Raw genomic sequence first — 21197 nt, forward strand, 5'->3', positions numbered from 1 at the left:
GTATACCTGTGGTGGATTCATGTTGATGTATGGCAAAACCAATGCAATATTGTAAAGTAATTAACCTCCAATTAAAATAAATAAATTTATATTTTAAAAAAAAGGTGCCTGAGAAACACCAGAGCAGCCTTTTGTAATGATTGAGACTGAGCCTCTCCACCTTCCATTTCCCTCCCCACCCCTGCCCAGTGGAGGGCTTGATTTAGTACCCTGGCCGGATCCTAGATGTAACTGCTCCATTTTCCTAAATAATTTTTATCCCATGAAATCTGGAGCAAATTTAGAACAATGAAATAAATCTTGAAGAAATTTTATCTGCTCTGATAATCTCTCCCAAAGTTCCTACAACAGCATATCCCAAGTAGTCATGAGAATTATCAATAATGTTGATAAAGTTATATTAACTTGTGGCCTGGAATATACTCTGCTTAAGACCAACGGCCCTGTTTAGGTCATTTTAGTATCCCCTATCTTACTTTGTGACAGGTGTCCCCAGTGGTTCAGCAGTAAAGAATCCAACTGCAATGCAGGAGACATGGGTTTGATCCCTGTGTCAGGAAGATCCCCCGGAGAAGGGGATGGCAACCTATTCCAGTATTCTTGCTTGGAGAATGCCATGGACAGAGGAGCCTGGCAGGTTACAGTCCATAGTGTCACAAAGCGTTGGATACTAGGGACTTAGCACACATGCATTTTACTTTGTGACATTTCTTGAGAACAGTAGATATTCAATAACCCCTGGAACCTGATTAAAAAATGGAACCTAAATGCCTAAAAAAAGACATTTGCTTTAATGGTGGCCATTTCTGTGGAAGAAGTATTTTTCCATTATAATCTTACAACTAAAGAATTTGTTGGTAGATAGTGGGGAAGAATAACTTGTTTGCCTAATTATATATGTAACTTTGGGCAAGTCTAGAGTTATTTTTAACTTATACATCATGAGAAACGCTGGACTGGAAGAAACACAAGCTGGAATCAAGATTGCCAGGAGAAATATCAATAACCTCAGATATGCAGATGACACCACCCTTATGGCAGAAAGTGAAGAGGAACTAAAAAGCCTCTTGATGAAAGTGAAAGAGGAGAGCAAAAAAGTTGGCTTAAAACTCAAAATTCAGAAAATGAAGATCATGGAATCTGGTCCCATCATTTCATGGGAAATAGATGGGGAAACAGTGGAAACAGTGTCAGACTTTATTTTTTGGGGCTCCAAAATCACTGCAGATGGTGACTGCAGCCGTGAAATTAAAAGACGCTTCCTCCTTGGAAGAAAAGTTATGACCAACCTAGAGAGTATATTGAAAAGCAGAGACATTACTTTGCCAACAAAGGTCCGTCTAGTCAAGGCTATGGTTTTTTCAGTGGTCATGTATGGATGTGAGAGTTGGACTGTGAAGAAAGCTGAGTGCTGAAGAATTGATGCTGTTGCACTGTGGTGTTGGAGAAGACTCTTGAGAGTCTCTTGGACTGCAAGGAGATCCAACCAGTCCATTCTAAAGGAGATCAGCCCTGGGTGTTCTTTGGAAGGAATGATGCTAAAGCTGAAAGTCCAGTACTTTGGCCACCTTATGCGAAGAGTTGACTCATTGGAAAAGACTCTGATGGTGGGAGGGATTAGGGGCAGGAGGAAAAGGGGATGACAGAGGATTAGATGGCTGGATGGCATCACCGACTCGATGGACATGAGTTTGAGTGAACTTCGGGAGTTGGTGATGGACAGGGAGGCCTGGTGTGCTGTGATTCATGGGGTCGCAAAGAGTCGGACACGACTGAGCGACTGAACTGATCTGAACTGAACTGAGTGTTATTTTTGCTGAATTATTTTATGAATGTTAAAAGTTTTAGTCTCCATTACCTTCCTATGACTGTAAACAGAGTAACAAAGAGATGGAATTGAAAAATTACACTGAGATTATTGCTGTGTTCAATTTCTGAATAAAAAGTAATCCATGTAAGCTTGGCTCATCTGAGCCTTGGCTCATTCTTACCCTTTCAACATATTAAGATATGAAAGAATTAGGTTATTTATGTGAGAAAAGGGAGAATAAAACTGAAGGAAAGTATCTCTGAGTAGCAGTAATAAAAGACTTTCAGGATTTAGAACGTTAGAAGTTCAGGAGTGGTTCACTTTGCATGGAAACAAGGGCCCTATTATTAGAATCAAAATAATTGGGCAGTTTGACTGGTAACAGTAACCCTGAACTATCTAGCTGCAAGTTAACTAGGAGATGCTTCCATGTTTAGCTTCTAAAATCTTGAATCTCAGTTGGCTGGGGGACTGAGCCTAGTGATGAGACCCCAGGAACTAGAGGGTGCCTGGAGGCAGTAACAGTTTTTCTTTTAAGATGATGGGTTTAAATTGTAGTTCTGTCTGAATTAAAAACAACAACAACAACAACAACATAATCCCTTTTCCAATTTTATGATTATTTTATCCCTTTATTTGTGCAGATATACGTTCTATGCTGCTGCTGACAAGTGCTCAGTTTTGTCTGACTCTTTGCAACCCCATGGACTGTAGCCCTGCCAGGCTCCTCTTTCCATGGGTTTTCCAGGCAAGAATACTGGAATGGGTTGCCATTTCCTTCTCCAGGGGATCTTGCCAACCCACGGATTGAATTTGGGTCTCTTGTGTCTGCTCTACTGGCAGCAGATTCCTTAGCAGTAGTATCACCTGGGAAGCCCATATCTTCTATATTTCATACCAATTAATTTAATGAAATTTAAAGTGGCAATGGCCACATGTAAAAAAATTATGATACCTTAGAAATTATTTCTTCAATTTAGCATGATTGTAATTAAGTGCAATTTTTACTTCTGATGTCTGCTTATTTGTGTAGATCCTCAACATTTTATTTTCACTGAAAATGTGTACATATGTAATTATATTTCCATATTAATGTCTTAGCTTTATAAAGAGAAATGCTGAAGTAAGTTCAAAGTTTGCATATAGATCATCTTTGATTATTGATATCCCACTGTACTCAAAAGTCTTCAGAAACTAAATGCATGTTTATAACTTATTTAGAATTTTCAGAACTCCTTTAAGTATTTGCAACTTTGTAAATTTTATCTTAACTGGAAACAACTATAATTTTTATGAATAAGCAGACCTTTCTATTATCAGCTTGAAAACAAGAAAAAATATGAATTATTAACGTAAATAATCCTTAAAGACACTCAAAAGAATATTACAGTTAACATTTGAGTTGTCAGAGTCCTGATTAATATTTGAAAGGACATTATACTTTATATAAATCATCTTTGTTTATTGTTTTTGAAACTAATTCTTTTTTTTTTTGTTTTAAAGACGAATGACTATGTTTGGGGCTTCCCAGGTGGTGCTAGTGGTAAAGAACTCGCCTGCCAAAGCAGAAGACATAAGAGATGCAAGTTTGATCTCTGGGTTGGGAAGATCCTCTGGAGGAGGAGGCAATGGCAACCCACTCCAATATCCTTGCCTGGAGAATCCCATGGACAGAGAAGCCTGGCAGGCTACAGTCCATACAGCCAGTCACTTGATGATATTAAATCATCTTGGCTTATTGTTTTTGAAACTAATCCTTTGTAAAAGAAAAAAGAAAAGAAAGAAGAAGAAGAATGACTATGTTTAGTTCTTTGGATTTTAAAATTTGTCATCTAAAATGAAAGTTGTAGAAAGTCTGAGAGCATATTACCAATAAGATAAGTAATGAAGTCAGCTTTCTAATCTATACTGACCTTGGCCTTTTCCTGTGGATAGACATCTATAAATGATCATTTGCATATCCAGGCCCTCCTGCAGCCAAATATTGTCCATCACTTGAATAATCTGCAGAACAAGCATATCCTGACGGAGATCATCTCCAGCCTGTTAGAAACAAAATTATAGACTCTGAGTTTTTCCTTGAATTCCATTGAAAGTTTTCAACAACAGTATATGTCATTTCCTTCTCTGAATAACTTTCCAGCCTGACTTAGGGTGGTTTCAGTTGTTCTGTTAGCACTAAGAGTACCCTGTGTTTCTGATAGAAGATCAAAGAAAATAAGAGCTTTCTTTTAAATGATTATAGAAGCTTCAGCCATCAAATTAGAAGTGTCTTGGAATGTTGCTCCCTGATAACAATCTTTCAATTTACTATCCATGTGCAGCCCCTTAACCTCAAAGTCTGGTGAAGAGAGGATAGACAAACGTTCATCCAAATTTCAAACTCAGCCAAGTGACATCTCCTTCAAAGGGAAACATATTTGATGTGCTACAAGTTTATACACTGATACACAGTTAGATTACCTGGAGCTTCTAGACTGGGAGTATAAATAGCACATATATGATTCATCAGACTTTGGCTCATTGGCTTTTCTTACTTTGAAGGCAGTTACAAAGTTTTCAGAATAAATGGCCTTTGATAACAAGAAATCATAAAGGAGTTTTTCTAGCGTAGGTGAAGGAAATGGAAAATGTCCAAAGGGGAAGGACAGTTCTATGCTGTTAACTATTAAGAGGCTCAGTTCTGAAAATGCTTTCTAAATTATATGCAGAAGACTGTGCCATGATGAGATTTTGTGTGATCCTTTTTCCTTCACCAAAAATGCAGTGCTGGGGGAACTCTTAATGCTTGAGGTTACACAGATCACAGCAAAAATATGGGTGTACTAATAAGTGTGATCCTTAAACTAGTCAGAATTGAATACAAATTCCACTCTGAGACCTTGTTTTCTGGTTTGGCTGAGTCATTTAACATATTAATCGAATGCCTGGCAAATGTTTCCTTTATTCCTATTGAACTGTATGTAACTTTTTACTCTACTGTCCCATGGGATTCATGATAAAGACTGATATGGCCCATATTTATGTTTCATTTTAAAAGAAGATAACAACCCAAACTACTAAAATAAGCAAGTACTCACGGAGAAGAAGTTTATGTTAAATCATATCATTTGAGTTGCAGCTGATTTTGATTCAAATTTAATATGGAGGCCAAAAGAAGACTCTCCCTCCCCTAGAAACTTACCACAATTCTGCTTTCTGTACTACTCAAAAGTGACAATATTTCATTTTTTGAAACATACCTCCCAGAGTTTTGCACTGAAGATTCATTGGCTTTGAGCCAGTAATGTTGGATTTATTGCCAATCATGGTAGGGCATGTACTATAATTCTGTGAAAATGCGGAATCAAAAATAATTGGGATCTTCTGTGCTGTTGCCAAAGGAATAGAGCTATACTAATTTATTTTTCTGAGTAATAAATCAATAGTCCTATCTATGGGATCAATGTGATGTTTCAGGAGAGCTACTGTACCTTAAAAATGACACTGATGTTTTTGCCCATTGGATTGGCATTAATGAAAGTAATCTTCAACGGTGAAGCATTAGATGTGAAATATGAACATGCCTACAGGACAAAAGCAAGAGAAATATGGTGAGCAAAATAAAGCAAAAAGAACAGTTTGAAATCATGGCCCCAGCAGAATCTGTTATATGAGCAAATATAACACATATGAATAATTTTTACACTTTGAAACAAAGAAACATATTTATTAAAAAAAAGACTTTAGTCTACCAACCAAAGCTTTCATTTGTAAACTAAAAAGCCAGCTTTTCATCAGGTTGTAAATCTTCAAGGACATTTTTTCCTCACTGAACAGTGATGGTATGGAGGGGGTTTAAATAAACTAAGTAGTATGTAGGTATTGTGCTTTTGCTGGTTGGTTAATATCTAAAAGATGAAATTGCCTTTTCATTCTTTCTGCCCACCAGCATATTTTAAGGAAACATGGATACAGAGTTAAAGACTTGAATACAAATTTGGACTCTGATACAGAGGGAAGTGGGCTTCCCAGGTGGCTCTAGTGGTAAAGAACATGCCTGCCAGTGCAGGAGACATAAGAGATGTGGGTTTGATCCCTGGGTTGGGAAGATCCCCTGGAGGAGGCCATGGCAACCCACTCCAGTATTCTTGCCTGGAGAATCCCTTGGACAGAAGAGCCTGGCAGGCTACAATCCATAGGGTTGCAGAGTCAGACATGATTGGAGCGACTTAGCGTGCATGCACAGTGTGAAGTAAGCCATAAAGAAAAACAAATATTTTGTATTAACACATATATATGGAATCTAGCCAATCCAGCCAATCCATCCTAAAGGAAATCAGTCCTGAATATTCATTGGAAGGACTGAAGTTAAAGCTGTAACTCCAATACTTTGCCCACCTGATGTACAGAACTGACTCATTTGAAATGACAATGATGATGGGAAAGATTGAAGGCAGGAGGAGAAGGGGACGACAGAGGATGAGATGGTTGGGTGGCATCACTGACTCAATGGACATGAGTTTGAGCAAGCTTCAGGAGTTGGTGATGGACAGAGGGCCTGGCGTGCTGCAGTCCATGGGGTTGTACAGTCTCACACGACTGAGTGACTGAACTGAACTGATGGAATCTAGAAAAATGGTACTGATGAACCTTTTGGCAGGGCAGGAATAGAGACGTAGTTGTTGAGAACGGACTTGTGGACACAGTGGAGGAGGAAGAGGGTGAAACAAAAGGAAAGATTAGCACTGATATATATACTACCACATGTAAAATAGAAAGCTAGTGGGAAGTTTATAACAAAGAGAGCTCAGGATGGTGCTCTGTGACAACATAGAGGGTAGGATGTGGAGGTGGGAGGGAGGTTAAACAACAATATGTATGTTGTTGTTGTTTAGTTTCTGAGTCAGGTCCAACTCTTTGTGACCCCATGGTCTATAGCCCTCCAGGCTCCTTTGTTCATGGGCTTTTTGAGGCAGGAATACTGGAGTAGGTTGCCATTTCTTTCTGTAGACAATCTACCTGACCCAGGGATCAAACCTGTGTCTCCTGCTTGCCGGGCAAATTCGTTAGTCCTCAGCCAACTTGGAAGCCTGAATACACACACACAGACACATACACACACATCAGTTCAGTTCAGTCACTCAGTTGTGTCCTATTCTTTGCGACCCCATGGACTGTAGCATGCGAGGCCTCCCTGTCCATCACCAATTCCTGGAGTTTACTCAGACTCATGTCTATTGAGTAAGTGATGCCATCCAACCATCTCAGCCTCTCTAGTCCCCTTCTTCTCCTGCCCTCAATCTTTCCCAGCATCAGGGTCTTTTCCAATGAGTCAGTTCTACCCATCAGGTGGCCAGAGTATTGGAGTTTCAGCTTCAACATCAGTCCTTCTGATGAACACCCAGGACTGATTTCCTTTAGGATGGACAGGTTGGATCTCCTTGCAGTCCAAAGGACTCTCAAGAGTCTTCCCCAACACCACAGTTCAAAAGCATCAATTCTTCGCCGCTCAGCTTTGTTTATAGTCCAACTCTCACATTCATACATGATTACTGGAAAAACCACAGCTTTGACAAAACGGACCTTTGTTGGCAAAGTAATGTCTCTGCTTTTTAATATCATTTCTAGGTTGGTCATAACTTTTCTTCCAAGGAGTAAGCGTCTTTTAATTTCATGGTTGCAGTCACCATCTGCAGTGATTTTGGAACCCAAAAAGTAAAGTCTCTCAGTGTTTCTATTGTTTCTCATTTATTTGCCATGAAGTGATGGGACTGGATGTCATGATCTTAGTTTTCTAAGTGTTGAGTTCTAAGCCAACTTTTTCACTCCTCTTTCACTTGCATCAAGAGGCTCTTTAGTTCTTCATTTTCTGCCATAAGCGTGATGTCATCTGCATATCTGAGGTTACTGATGTTTCTCCCAGGAATCTTGATTCCAACTTGTGCTTCATCCAGCCTGGCATTTCGCATGATGTACTCTGCATATAAGTTAAATAAGTGGGGTGAAAATATACAGCTTTGAAAATACACAGCCTTGATGTATTCTTTTCCCGATTTGTAAACAGTCTGTTCCTCCATGTCCAGTTCTAAGTGTTGCTTCTTGACCTGCATGCAGATTTCTCAGGAGGCAGGTCAGGTGGTCTGGTATTTCGATCTCTTGAGGAATTTTCTACAGTTTGTTGTGATCCACACAAAGGCTTTGACGTAGTCAATAAAGCAGAAGTATATGTTTTTCTGGAACTCTCTTGCTTTTTCAATGATCCTGTGGATGCTGGCAATTTGATCTCTGGTTCCTCTGCCTTTTCTAAATCCAGCTTGAACATGTGGAAGTTCATGGTTTACGTACTGTTGAAGAGTGATTTGGAGAATTTTGAGCATTACTTTACTAGCCTGTGAGATGAGTGCAATTGTGCGGTAGTTTGAGCATTCTTTGGCATTGCCTTTCTTTGGGATTGGAATGAAAACTGACCTTTTCCAGTCCTGTGGTGACTGCTTAGTTTTCCAAATTTGCTGACATATTGAGTGCAACACTTTCATAGCATCATCTTTTAGGATTTGAAATAGCTCAAGTGGAATTCTATCATCTCCATTAGCTTTGTTCATAGTGACTTGACTTCACATTCCAGGATGCCTGGCTCTAGGTGAGTGATCACAACATCGTGGTTATCTGGGTCATGATGATCCTTTTTGTTCTTCTGTGTATTTTTGCCACTTCTTCTTAATATCTTCTGCTTCTGTTAGGTCCATACCATTTCTGTCCTATATTGTGCCCATTTTTGCATGAAATGTTCCCTTGGTATCCCTTGAGATCTCTAGTCTTTCCTATTCTATTATTTTCCTTTATTTATTTTTAAAATTAATTTTTTATTGAAGGATAATTGCTTTACAGAATTTTGCTGTTTTCTGTAAAACCTCAAAATGAGTCAGCCATTGGTATACATATATCCCCTCCCTTTAAAAACTCCCTCCCATTTCCCTCCCCATCCCACCCCTCTAGTTTGATACAGAGCCCCTGTTTGAGTTTCCTGAGCCATACTGAACTCCTGTTGGCTATCTATTTTACACATGGTAATGTAAGTTTCCATGGCACTCTATCCATATATCTTACCCTCTCCTCCCCTCTCTCCATACCCATAAGTCTATTCTCTATGTCTGTTTCTCCATTGTTGCCCTGTAAATAAATTCCTCAGTACCATTTTTCTAGATTCCATATATATGTGTTAGAATACAGTATTTATCTTTCTCTCTCAGACTCACTTCACTCTATATAACAGGTTCTAGGTTCATCCACCTCATCAGAACTGACTCAAATGTGTTCTTTCTTATGGCTGAGTAATATCCCATTGTGTATATATACCACAACTTCTTTATCCATTCATCTAGGTTGCTTCCATGTTCTATCTATTGTACATAGTGCTGCAATGAATAATGGGATACATGTGTCTTTTTCAAGTTTGGTTTCCTTAGGGTATATGTCTAGGAGTAGGATTGTGGAGTCATATGGTGTTTTTTTCCCTAGCTTTTTAAGGAATCTCCATACCATCTTCCATAGTGGCTGTATCAATATACCTTCCCACAAACAGTGCAAGAGTGTTCCTTTTTCTCCACACCCTCTCTACCATTTCTTGTTTGTAGACTTTTTGATGATGGCCATTCTGATCGGTGTGAGGTGATATCGCATTGTAGTTTTGATTTGCATTTCTCTAATAATGAGTGATGCCTTGGAGAGAGAAATGGCAACCTACTCCAGTGTTCTTGCCTGGAGAATCCCAGGGATGGGGGAGCCTGGTGGGCTGCCGTCTATAGAGTTGCACAGAGTCGGACACTGCTGAAGTGACTTAGCAGCAGCAGCAGCAGCAATAATGAGTGATGTTGAGCATCATTTCACGTGCTTGTTAGCCATCTGTATGTCGTCTTTGGTGAAATGTCTGTTTAGGTCTTTTCCCCACTTTTTGATTGGGTTGTTTGTTTTTCTGGTATTGAATTGTATGAGCTGCTTGTATATTTTAGAAATTAATCCTTTGCCAGCTGTTTCATTTGCTATTATTTTCTCCCATTCTGAGGGTTTTCTTTTCATCCTGCTTATAGTTTCCTTTGCTGTGCAAAAGCTTTTAAATTTAATCAGGTCCCACTTGTTTGCTTTTGTTTTTATTTCCATTATCTAGGAGGTGGGTCATAGAGGATCTTGCTTTGATTTGTGTCATTGAGTGTTCAGCCTATGTTTTTCTCTAAGGGTTTTATAGATTCTGGTCTTACATTTATGTCTTTAACCCATTTTGAGTTTACCTTTGTGTATGGTCTTAGGAAGTGTTCTAATTTCATTCTTTTATATGTAGCTGTCCAGTTTTCCCAGCACCATTTACTGAAGATGTTGTGTTTGCCCCATTGTATATTTTTGCCTCCTTTGTCAAAAATAAGGTACCCATAGATGCATGGGTTTATTTCTGGGCTTTCTATCTTGTTCCAATGGTCTACCTTTCTGTTTTTGTGCCAGTACCATACTGTCTTGTTGACTGTAGCTTTGTAGTATAACCTGAGGTCAAGAAGGTTGACTCCTCCAGCTGCATTCTTCTTTCTCAAGACTACTTTGGCTATTCAGGTTCTTTTGTGTTTCCATATGAATTGTAAAATTTTTTGTTCTAGTTTTGTAAAAAATGCATTGGTAATTTGATAGAGATTGCATTTAATCTGTAGATTGCATTTAGTAGTATAGTCATTTTCACAATATGGTTGTGAAAGAATATGATTCTTCCTACCCAGGAAAATGGAATATCTCTCCATCTGTTTATGTCATCTTTGATTTCTTTCATTAGTGTCTTATAATTTTCTGTGTACAGTTCTTTCTTCTCCTTAAGTAAGTTTATTCCTAGATTTTTAATTCTCTCTGTTGCAATGGTGAATGGGATTGGTTCCTTAATTGCTCTTTCTGATTTTTCATTGTTAGTATATAGAAATGCAAGTGATTTCTGTGTATTGGCTTTGTATCTTGCAACTTTGCTAAATTCACTGATTAGGTCTAGTAATTTTCTGATACTATCCTTAGGGTTTTCTATGTATAGCATCATGTCATCTGCAAATGGTGAGAGCTTTACTTCTTTTCTGATCTGGATTCCATTTATTTCTTTTTCTTCTCTGATTGCTGTAGCTGGGACTTCCAGAAATATGTCAAATAACAGTGGTGAAAGTGGACACCCTTGTCTTGTTTTTGATCTTAGGGGAAATGCTTTCAGTTTTTCACCATTGAGAATAATGTTTGCTGCTGCTGCTGCTAAGTCACTTCAGTCGTGTCCGACTCTATGCAACCCCATGGACTACACAGTCCAAGGAATTCTCCAGGCCAGAATACTGGAGTGGGTAGCCTTTCCCTTCTCCAGGGGATCTTCCCAACCCAGGAATCAAACCCAGGTCTCCCACATTGCAGATGGAATCTTTACCAGCTGAGCCACAAGGTAAGTCCAAAAGCGGATATGTCTCCTTTGAGTCAGAGTTGAACCAGTGACCTAAGGATGTCTCTCGGTTAGAATGTCAACTACAATCCTCCGCTCTACCAACTGAGCTATCGAAGGGACTTAGGGAAAAGGAAAGACATAATGTTTGCTTTAAGCTTATCATATATGGCGTTTACTATATTGAGGTAGGTTCCTTCTATGCCCATTTTTTAAAAGTTTTAATCATAAATACATGCTGAATTTTGTCAAAGGCTTTTTCTGCATCTATTGAGATGATCATATGGTTTGTCTTTCAATTTGTTAATAAGGTGTATCACATTGATTGATTTCTGTATATTGAAGAATCCTTGCATCCCTGAAATAAATCCAACTTGATCATGGTGTATGAGCTTTTTGATGTGTTGCTGAATTCTGTTTGTTAAAATTTTGTTGAGGACTTTTGCATCTATGTTCATAAGTCATATTGGCCTGTAGTTTTCTTTTCTTGTGTTGTCTTTGTCTGGTTTTGGTATCAGGGTGATTTTGACCTCATAGAATGAATTGGGAAGTGTTCCTTCCTCTGCAATTTTTTGAAAGTGCTTTAAAAGGATAGGCATTAGCTCTTCTCTAAATGTTTGATAAAATTCTCCTGTGAAGCCATCTGGTCCTGGACTTTTGTCTTTTGGGGGGGGGTGGTGCAGATTTTTGATCACAGTGTCAATATCAGTGCTTGAAATTGGGTTGTTCAAAATTTCTATTTCTTCTTGATTCAGTTTTGGAAGACTGAACTTTTCTAAGAATCTGTCCATTTCTTCCACCTTATCTATTTTATTACCATATAGTGACTCATAAACGTCTCTTATAAGCCTTTGTATTTCTGCATTGTCTGTTTAACCTCTCCTTTTTCATTTCTAATTTTGTTGATTTAAATCTTCTCTCTTTTTTTCTTAATGAGTCTGGCTAAGGGTTTGTCAATTTTGTTTATCTTCTCAAAGAACACACTTTTAGTTTTATTAATCTCTACTATTGTTTCTTTCATTTCTTTTTCATTTATTTCTTCTCAGATCTTTATGATTTTTTTCCTTCTACTGATTTTTTTCTTCTTCTTCTTTTTCCAGTTGCTTTAGGTATAAAGTTAGGTTGTCTATTTAATGTTTTTCTTGTTTCTCAAGGTAGAATTGTATCGCAATAAACTTCCCTCTGAGAACCATTTTTGCTGCATCCCTTAGGTTTTGAGTTGTCATGTTCTCATTGTCATTTGTTTCTAAAAATTTTTTTATTTCCCTTTAGATTTCTTCATTAACCTGCGGTTATTTAGAAATGTGTTGTTTAATCTCCATGTGTTTGTGTTTCTTACAGCTTTTTTCTTGTAATTAAGATCTAGTCTCATAGTGTTGTGGTTGGAGAAGATGCTTGATATGATTTCAATTTTCTTAAATTTACTGAAGTTTGATTTGTGATCCAAGTCTATCCTGGAGAATGTACCATGTGAACTTGAAAAGAAGGTGTATTCTTTTGCATTTGGATATAATGTCCTGAAGATATCAATGAGATCCATTTCATCCTGCGATTCATGGTGTCGCAAAGAGTCGGACACGACTGAGCGACTGAACTGAACTGAACTGAACTGATCATTGAAGACTTGTGTTTCCTTATTAATTTTCTGTTTTGATGATCTGTCCATTGGTGTGAGAGGGGTGTTAAAGTCTCCTACTATTATTGTGTTACTGTCAATTTCTCCTTTTGTGTCTGTTAGTGTTTGTCTTATGTATTGAGGTGCTCCTATGTTGGGTGCATAGATATTTACAATTGTTATGTCTTCCTCTTGGATTGATCCCTTGATCATTATGTACTGTCCTTCCTTATCTCTTGTAATCTTCTTTATTTTAAAGTTTATTTTGTCTGGCATGGGGATTGCTAGTCCAGCTTTCTTTTGCTTTCCATTTGCATGGAATGTATTTTTCTATCCTCTCACTTTCAATCTATATGTTTCTTTAGGTCTGAAGTGAGTTTCTTGTAGACAGCATATATATGGATCTTGTTTTTGTATCCATTCAGCCAGTCTGTGTATTTTGGTTTTAGCATTTAATCCATTTACGTTTAAAGTTATTATTGATATATATATGTTCCTATTGCCATCTTCTAATTGTTTGGGGTTGATTTTGGAGATCTTTCTCCTTCTCTTGTATTTCTTGACTATATAAGTTGGTATAACATTTGTTGTAAAGCTGGTTTGGTGGTATTGAATTCTCTTACCTTTTTCTTGTCTGAAGAGCTTTTTATTTCTCCATCAATTTTCAGTGAGATCCTTGATTGGTACAGTAGTTGGTTGTAGATTTTCCCCATTCAGTACTTTAAATATATCCTGCCATTTCATTCTGGCCTACAGAGTTTCGGCTGAAAGATCAGCTGTTAAGCATATGGGGTTTCCTTTGTATTTTACTTATTCTAATCCCTTGAATTTATTTGTTTACTTGTTGCTTCTCTCTTGCTGCTTCTCCCTTTAATATTCTTTCTTTGTGTTTAGTCTTTGTTAGTTTGATTAGTGTGCTTCTTGGTGTGTTTCTTCTTGGGTTTATCCTGTATGGGACTCTTTGTTCCTCTTGGACTTGATTGGCTATTTCCTTTTCCATGTTGGGGAAATTTTCACCTATAATCTCTTCAAAAATTTTCTCATACCTTTTTCTCTCTCTCTTCTGGAACCCCTATAATTTGAATGTTGGTGCATTTGATATGGTCCCAGAGGTCTCTGAGACTATCCTCAGTTTTCTTCATTCCTTTTACTTTATTCTGGTCTTCAGAAGTTATTTCCACACTTTTATCTTCCAGCTCACTGATTTGTTCTTCTGCTTCAGATATTTATTGATTCCTTCTAGAGTACTTTTAATTTCCCTATGCTTATTCTTTAATTCTTCTAGGTCTTTGTTAATTGATTCTTGCATTTTTTCTGTTTTGTTTTCAGGGTTTTTGCTCATCTTTATTACTATAATTCTGAATTCTTTTTCAGGTAATTTCCCCACTTCCTCTTTGTTTATTTGGACTTCTGTGTTTCTAGTTTGTGCTGTCATTTGTGCAGTATTTCTCTGCCTTTTCAGTTTGTCTTTAAAGTTATTGCATTTGATGTCTCCTTTTCCCAGGCTTCAAGGAAACTTGAATTCTTTCCTTGAAGAAGGTTGAATTCTTTCTTCCTTTTTATTTCTGCCCTCCTAAGGTTGGTCCAGTGGTTTGTGTGAGCTTTGTATAGGGTGAGATTTGTGCTGAGTTTTTGTTTGTTTTTCCTGGGATGGGCAAGGCTGAGTGAGATTGGTACTCCTGTCTGCTGATGATTTGGTTTGTATTTTTGTTTTGTTTGTTGTTTAGAGGGGCTTCCTTGGTGGCTCAGTCGGTAAAGCATCTGCCTGCAATTCGGGAGACCCAGGTTTGATTCTGGGGTTGGGAAGATCCCCTGGAGAAGGAAATGGCAATCCACTCCAGCACTCTTGCTTGAAAAATCCCATGGACGGAGGAGCTGATAGGCTACAGTCCATGGGGTCGCAAAGAGTTGAACACGACTGAGCAACTTCACTTTCACTTTGTTGTTTAGATGAGGCGTCCTGCATGGGGTGCTACTGGTGGTTGGGTGATGTCAGGTCTTGTATTCCAGTGGTTTCCTTTGTGTGAGTTCTCTCTATCTGATACTCCCTAGGATTAGTTATCTTGTAGTCTATGGTCTTGGAGTCAGTGCTCCCACTCCAAAGGCTCAGGGTTTGATCTCTGTTGTGGCACATCTCATTTATGTGATGAGGTGCCTATGCCTGTCAGTGGCTCAACAACCTGGTTATTTAGTTATTTTAGAGCTCTCAGTCCACCTCCTTGATTTATTCTCCTGGGAAATAGCAATACATTCCAAGACCAGAGTAATATCTCTATATGTATCTGACTGTGAGGCCCCACCTGAGGTTCTGCACATCTCTGGGCACCGTGCACATTTTCCCCTGATCTCAGAAAACAGCTCCCATGTATTTTCCTCTATTACTTTGCATTGATCACTGAGGAAGGCTTTCTTAGCTCTCCTTGCTATTTTTTGGAACTCCATTCAAATGGGTATATCTTTCCTTTTCTCCTTTGCCTTTAGCTTCTCTTCTTTTTTCAGCTATTTGTAAGGCCTCCTCAGACAACCATTTTGTCTTTTTGCATTTATTTTTCTTGGGGATGGTCTTTAGCACTGCCTCTTGTACAATGTCACAAACCTCCATCCATAGTTCTTCAGGCACTCTATCAGATCTAAACCCTTGAATTTATTTGTCACTTCCACTATATAATCATAATGGATTTGATTTAGGTCATACCTGAAGAGTCTAGTGGTGTTTCCTTTTTTCTTCAATTTAAATCTGAATTTGGCAATAAGGAGTTCATGATCTGAGCCACAGCCAGCTCCTGGTGTTTTGTTTTTGTATGTATGCATATTTATGGCTGATTCACATTGCTTTGGCAGAAACCAACACAATGTTGCAAAGGAATTATCCTCCAATTAAAAATAAATTAAAAAAAATTTGGACTCTGCAACTTATCAACTGTTAACATCTTGGACAAATTACTTAAATGTTTTTGCTTGTGTGTTAGTTGCTCAGTTGTGTCTGACTCATTATCCCTATTTCACATTGGGATAAATGTTTGTATCCTAATGTAATATAGAGATAAAAATCCTACCTCATACAATTTTGTAATAGGTATATGAACTAATGGATATAAAATAGCTTTTACAATGTCTGATATTAATCAGTTACTTCTAAAAGATTAATGCATTTTTTCCCTTTTTGTTAATGAACATTTTCTTATCTTTACAAATAACAGTACAACATATATTTCCTATTCTGATGTTTTTCAATTATACTTTACATTTTATCTTCACCTAAAGCTGAACAATATCATAAACAATATCGACTGCTTTCCATTATTTTCCTTTTATGTGCTTACAATTCTTCTAGTGCTAAAGGTTATATGTTTTTAGGTTATTAGAGAGTTCATGTTGACAGTGAAGAATTAAATCAATACTAAAAGGGAAAGGATTTGATACTTTCAACTTATCAACTTAGTAAAAATATGACATCAATACATTTTGAAGGATCAGTTTGAATGTCATTATTTCTGAGAAGTCTGAAATGGGTAGAAGAGAGGAAAGGATCTATTTCTTAACCTATCGATGTAAATCTAACATAATCCCCAAGCAAACAGAAACCCTTGTTTATTGAATCAATTTGAGTTTTACAGTGAAAGGATGAGGCTGCTTGTTAAGTAATGAATTCTTGCTGCAAGAATCAGTCAATCAGTGAATATGACCTTATGTCATGGTATTCAATTAGAAAGCTCGGTATTGGGCCACAGTCTAGACTAGTGGTTTTCAAATTCTCCTCATTCAACTCTAGGGATGAGAGGTATGGGGGGAGGTGGTGATAGTCTTTGAGGCATGCCAAGTCCAGGGAAGAGACAAAGAGCTAAGAGACTGAGCCCCTCTTTGTAATTACATCACTGAGAAGGATTGTGCTTGCATTGTTTCATATTTTGGTTTTCAGATGCAGTCTGTTTTTTGAGAGTCACAACAAAAATACCATACACTTGACAACTAGTATGCACAAACCACTGCTGCTGCTGCTGCTAAGTTGCTTCAGTCGTGTCCAACTCTGTGCGACCTCATTTCCTACTCCCTCACAAACCACTATCTATATGCAAATAGAAAGAGGCACCATATCTACCTCTGAAAGAGCTTGTGAAAAGTTGCTATGAAAGTGTACAAACATGCATTAAGTCAAAAATAATTTACAAGGCAATGTAACGTAGTTGAATGAGGAAGCATTTGAAGAAGAGAGTATTTCAGAGATGAGCTGAATTTGAAGATTGTGAAAGACATAGATTAGTAAACAGGTGAAAGAAAAGGTTTGCTAGATAGGAAAAGGCAAACAAAGGCACCTCAGAGTAGAAGTTAAAAGTGGACTGGGAAGGCCATAACCAAGAGATAGGAAAGAATAAATCAAAGTCTTAGAGTATAGTTTATAAAAATGATGAGAAAAAGGAGCTGGAATAGAGAAAGATAAGAAAGGTTAGAATAGGGAAAGGATGATATGACTTCCCTTGTTGTAAAGTAAATACTGCTGAAATAGATTTAAAAGAGATTTTTAAAAGGAAAAGAAACCTATTAGTAAATGAAAACTCTGGTCCTTACTTTCCCAGGAATAGAGAAGGATTGCATTGTTATTCCCACTCTCTTATTCTATCCATCCCTTAGTGAAATAGGAAATGGTCCATCGTGATTAGTGGTCAGAATGAGAGGTAGGGGTGAGAATTCTTCTTATAAAGAAAGCTTAGCCAAACCTAAGAAGACTTTTGCTTTCTGTCTTGAAGGGCCATGTTTTAAGAAATGGATTGAACCAGGCCTGAGTGCTTCTCCCTAGAGTAGTTAATTGATGGTGATTAAACTAGAATGCTGACTGCGTATGCAGGCTTTCCCACGCTCTCTCATTCATGGGACTTCTCTCCAGAGTGACTTCTGACGCATGATAAGCTCAGTATTGACTTTTCCACCATCACGGCATTTATCAGCTTTCTCCTCAGATGGGCTCTCTGATGTCCTAGAGGACCGGCGGTATAACCAAAGACCTTCCCATGCTAATTATTACATCCATAGGACTTCTAACCTGTGTGAATTCTGTGATTATATAATGAGGCGTGAGTCTCAACTGTGTATTTTCCACATTTATTGTGCTTTTGCTGGTGTGAAGTCTGTAACATAAAGTAAGATATTTACTAGACTAAATGCCATGCCATGCCACATTCAAAAGGCTTTTCTCTGGCGTGAATTTGCTCCTAATCAACAAGCTTAGAGATCTGACTGAAGGCTTTTCTACACTGCCAACACATATGTGCTTGTTCCCTGGCATGGAGGACCCGGTGTCAAGTAAGACTGACCTTGACTCTCTTATTTGACACTGGATTTACTCTGACTGAAGGCCTTACTACATTCCTGACACTTGTAAGACTTCTCCTCAGTGTGAACTTTCTGGTGGTCAGTAAGATTTCTATCAGAACAGAGAACATTCCCCCATTCATTTCAACATAACATTTGTCACCTGTGTGAAGTGCCTGGTGCTGTGAAAAGATTCTACTCTGAAGGAAGGCCTCCCACACTCATGATATTCTGAAGACTTCTCCCCAGTAAGGGCTGTCTGATGTGCCTCTGAGAGAATGAGGAGTGAAGGCTTTTCATGTTCGTCACCTTGATGAGGTTTCTCCCTGTCTAGTATTTACTGAGATGGGAGGAGTGGTGACAAGTCTCCTCACATTCACTTTCATAGAATCTGTCCCCTCAGTGGGTGCTCAGATAAACCACTGGCTTAGGGGTTTCTCTAAAGCTCTTAACATACTCATTATATTCCCAGAGGTTCTTACAAGTATGGATTCCCTGATGGTCAACCAGATGTGCGTTCTGACTAGAATTTTTCTGCACTTATGGCACCTTCAGAGGTGATGTGTGTCCCTTCAGACCTCCTTGCTGTTCAGTAGGACTGAGAACAGACTAAAATATCCTGCAGGTGAGAGCTTCGCCTGCCACTTTCCCTGTTCATTGCTATACGCACAGCAGAGCTGACCAGAGCATATGGGCAAGAGATGGCTCCACTTGGGGCACTTGCCAGCCTCAGGAAAAGTGCTGATGGCTGTGGGTTGCTGTAGGGGAGGAACGTGGTCTCAGCCACAGCACTTTGGGTGCTGACTGCTGGGCTAGTGGGGACCTTGGCTTGGCCAGCTCACCTGGACACTCCCACAGCCACCCAGGAGAGCCAGTGCTCCACATCCCCAAGGCCTGCACGAGGCATAACTGATACGTAATTTTAATTGAAAAAAATCTTTCTATTTCTTAAACAATAACAACAAATCAAGAAGGCAGAAATAAAAAATAGCATCTGGCCTCCACAATCTCCATTGTTCTTTCTATGTATTACTCATGTGGCTGCTTAAATGACCTAGTTATTTATGTAAAAACCTTCCTTTTCATTTCAAAAACTGTTGACTGGACCCAACTTCATTTGATTGTAGTGCTAGAAAAATATATTAATACTTATAACCAAAAAAAAAGATATGCTGTCTTTGAAATATCGAGTTTCCATGTATCTTTAGCATTAATCAGTGTATACTGCTCATAATAAAAATATTACACATTTTTATAAAACATCAGTGATGATTTGGATTTTAGCTTTGATAGACATATCAGCTTATGGAGTTGATGCCTTGTTTTGTTTTTATTCAAAATACATATATTAGGAAAGTTTGTAGGGTGTCTTTGTAGCAGAAAAGTTGTCAAGGTGACAGCATTGTTTTTAGCAAAATATTTTCTATTCATGAATTGTGCGGGTGTGTGCGTGCTCAGTCGTGTCCAATTCTTTGCGACCCCATGGATGGACTGTAGCTCTCCAGGTTCCTCTGTCCATGGGATTTCCCAGGCAAGAATACTGGAGTAGGTTGCCATTTCCTTCTCCAGGGGATCTTCCTGACTCAGGGATCAAACCTGAGTCTCTTGCGTATCCTGCTTGGCAGGCAGATTCTTCACCACTGTGCTACCTGGGAAGCCCTCTTCTATTCATACTAATGGTCTAATTTTCCCCTTAATTATTAAATTTGTTTCCTTGACTGTATTAAGACTTCAGTTATGTAACATTTACTGTGTATGTATGAAAGGTTAATCTTTTCACTTCTAAATGTCACATCAATCATTTTTATTAGAGTCTTCTAGTCTTGGGTTTTGGAGAAAGAATATAATAAAACTCATGGAGAAAGAATGATTCTAAGTCAGACAAGTGTGACTGATAGAGACTTGGCAGAGAAGGGGTCTGTGAGTTCAGTGATGCTGAGAAGGGCTTTCTGGGCATGAGTAAAATCACAAAATACATCACATAGCATCATGATTCATGAACATCAATGAATTTTAAATTGAATCAAAACTGAGATGTTATAGCTAATGATATGCTTGCGTCCTAGGCAAGGGTGCACACGTAATCTAAATAAGCATGAAATTAAACCAGCCTGCATGGGGTCACCAAACCAACCAGTTTTGATTAAGTCAAGAAATCAATTTAGGTAAGGAGTATCTTTATTTTTTTCACTGAACTGAAAGTCTGCTTCTATTAATAAACCAACGAAATAGCTGATGCAGTTAATGTGATCCCAACTGGACACAGTGCATCAAATAGATCATGCAGTTTGGATGAGATTCAATTAATTTTTGTTAAATAATTATAATAAAAATTCACAAATTGTTTTTGGCATTTCAAAACCTAAACAACACAAAATAAAAATATTCAACTTATCTACTGAATACATCGACTTACATCACCATCAATCCCCTGTATGCATAAGGCAGGGTTCAGAGGGAGGTGACAGGTCTTTGTACACCAAAAGAATTCTTCTAGTCTGCCAAGCTCCTTCTTCAGGACCTCCTGTGAAAAATCATTAGAAAAAGCATTTTTGAAACTGTAAAGAACTTGACTTTCCCTTGAAGTTATATGTTTCTTCTATTGATTATATAAGCTCGTTAATTTAGGGGTTACACACTTGGATGCTTTGGGTCTGTGGGTGATGTAGCTGCATATGAGGAGGCAACAGGCTAAAACAAGAGGGAGTCCTAGGAAAAATGAGGGAGTAAAGATCGAATGCCCTTTCTGAAGCACTTTAAATTAAAAACAAAAGCAAAACAAAGTACTGTTCTGTTCAAACACAACATGATGCATGGCACTTGACCTGTGACCCAGCAACTTGCAACCCCTGCTTTAAGGAATTATTAACATGATCCATTTATGTAATTCCCTGAAATCTTAGTTTGTAACTCTTAAGATTTACACTTGATGCTAATAGTACATTTTAGAAAAAAAATTTACATAGAGTAGGAGCAATGATGACAAAAAAGACAATTACGGACAATTGATAAATGTCAGAAATGGTAACATATATGAA

General features: G+C 38.2%; 1 protein-coding gene across 1 annotated transcript in view; it reads right to left on the reverse strand.

The window, feature by feature from the left end:
- Positions 1 to 21197, reverse strand: part of PIK3C2G (phosphatidylinositol-4-phosphate 3-kinase catalytic subunit type 2 gamma) — a 487933-nt gene that overhangs the window by 176365 nt on the left and 290371 nt on the right. Inside the window, exons 20-22 of the mRNA XM_068970622.1 lie at positions 20576 to 20683; positions 5284 to 5376; positions 3724 to 3853 (exon numbers count right to left, since the gene is read on the reverse strand). Coding sequence (XP_068826723.1) covers positions 3724 to 3853; positions 5284 to 5376; positions 20576 to 20683 — 331 coding nt within the window. The remainder of the gene's footprint in view (positions 1 to 3723; positions 3854 to 5283; positions 5377 to 20575; positions 20684 to 21197) is intronic.

The sequence above is a fragment of the Capricornis sumatraensis genome, chromosome 4 (genome assembly GCF_032405125.1).
Source record: "Capricornis sumatraensis isolate serow.1 chromosome 4, serow.2, whole genome shotgun sequence".
In the NCBI taxonomy this organism is placed as follows: domain Eukaryota; kingdom Metazoa; phylum Chordata; class Mammalia; order Artiodactyla; family Bovidae; genus Capricornis; species Capricornis sumatraensis.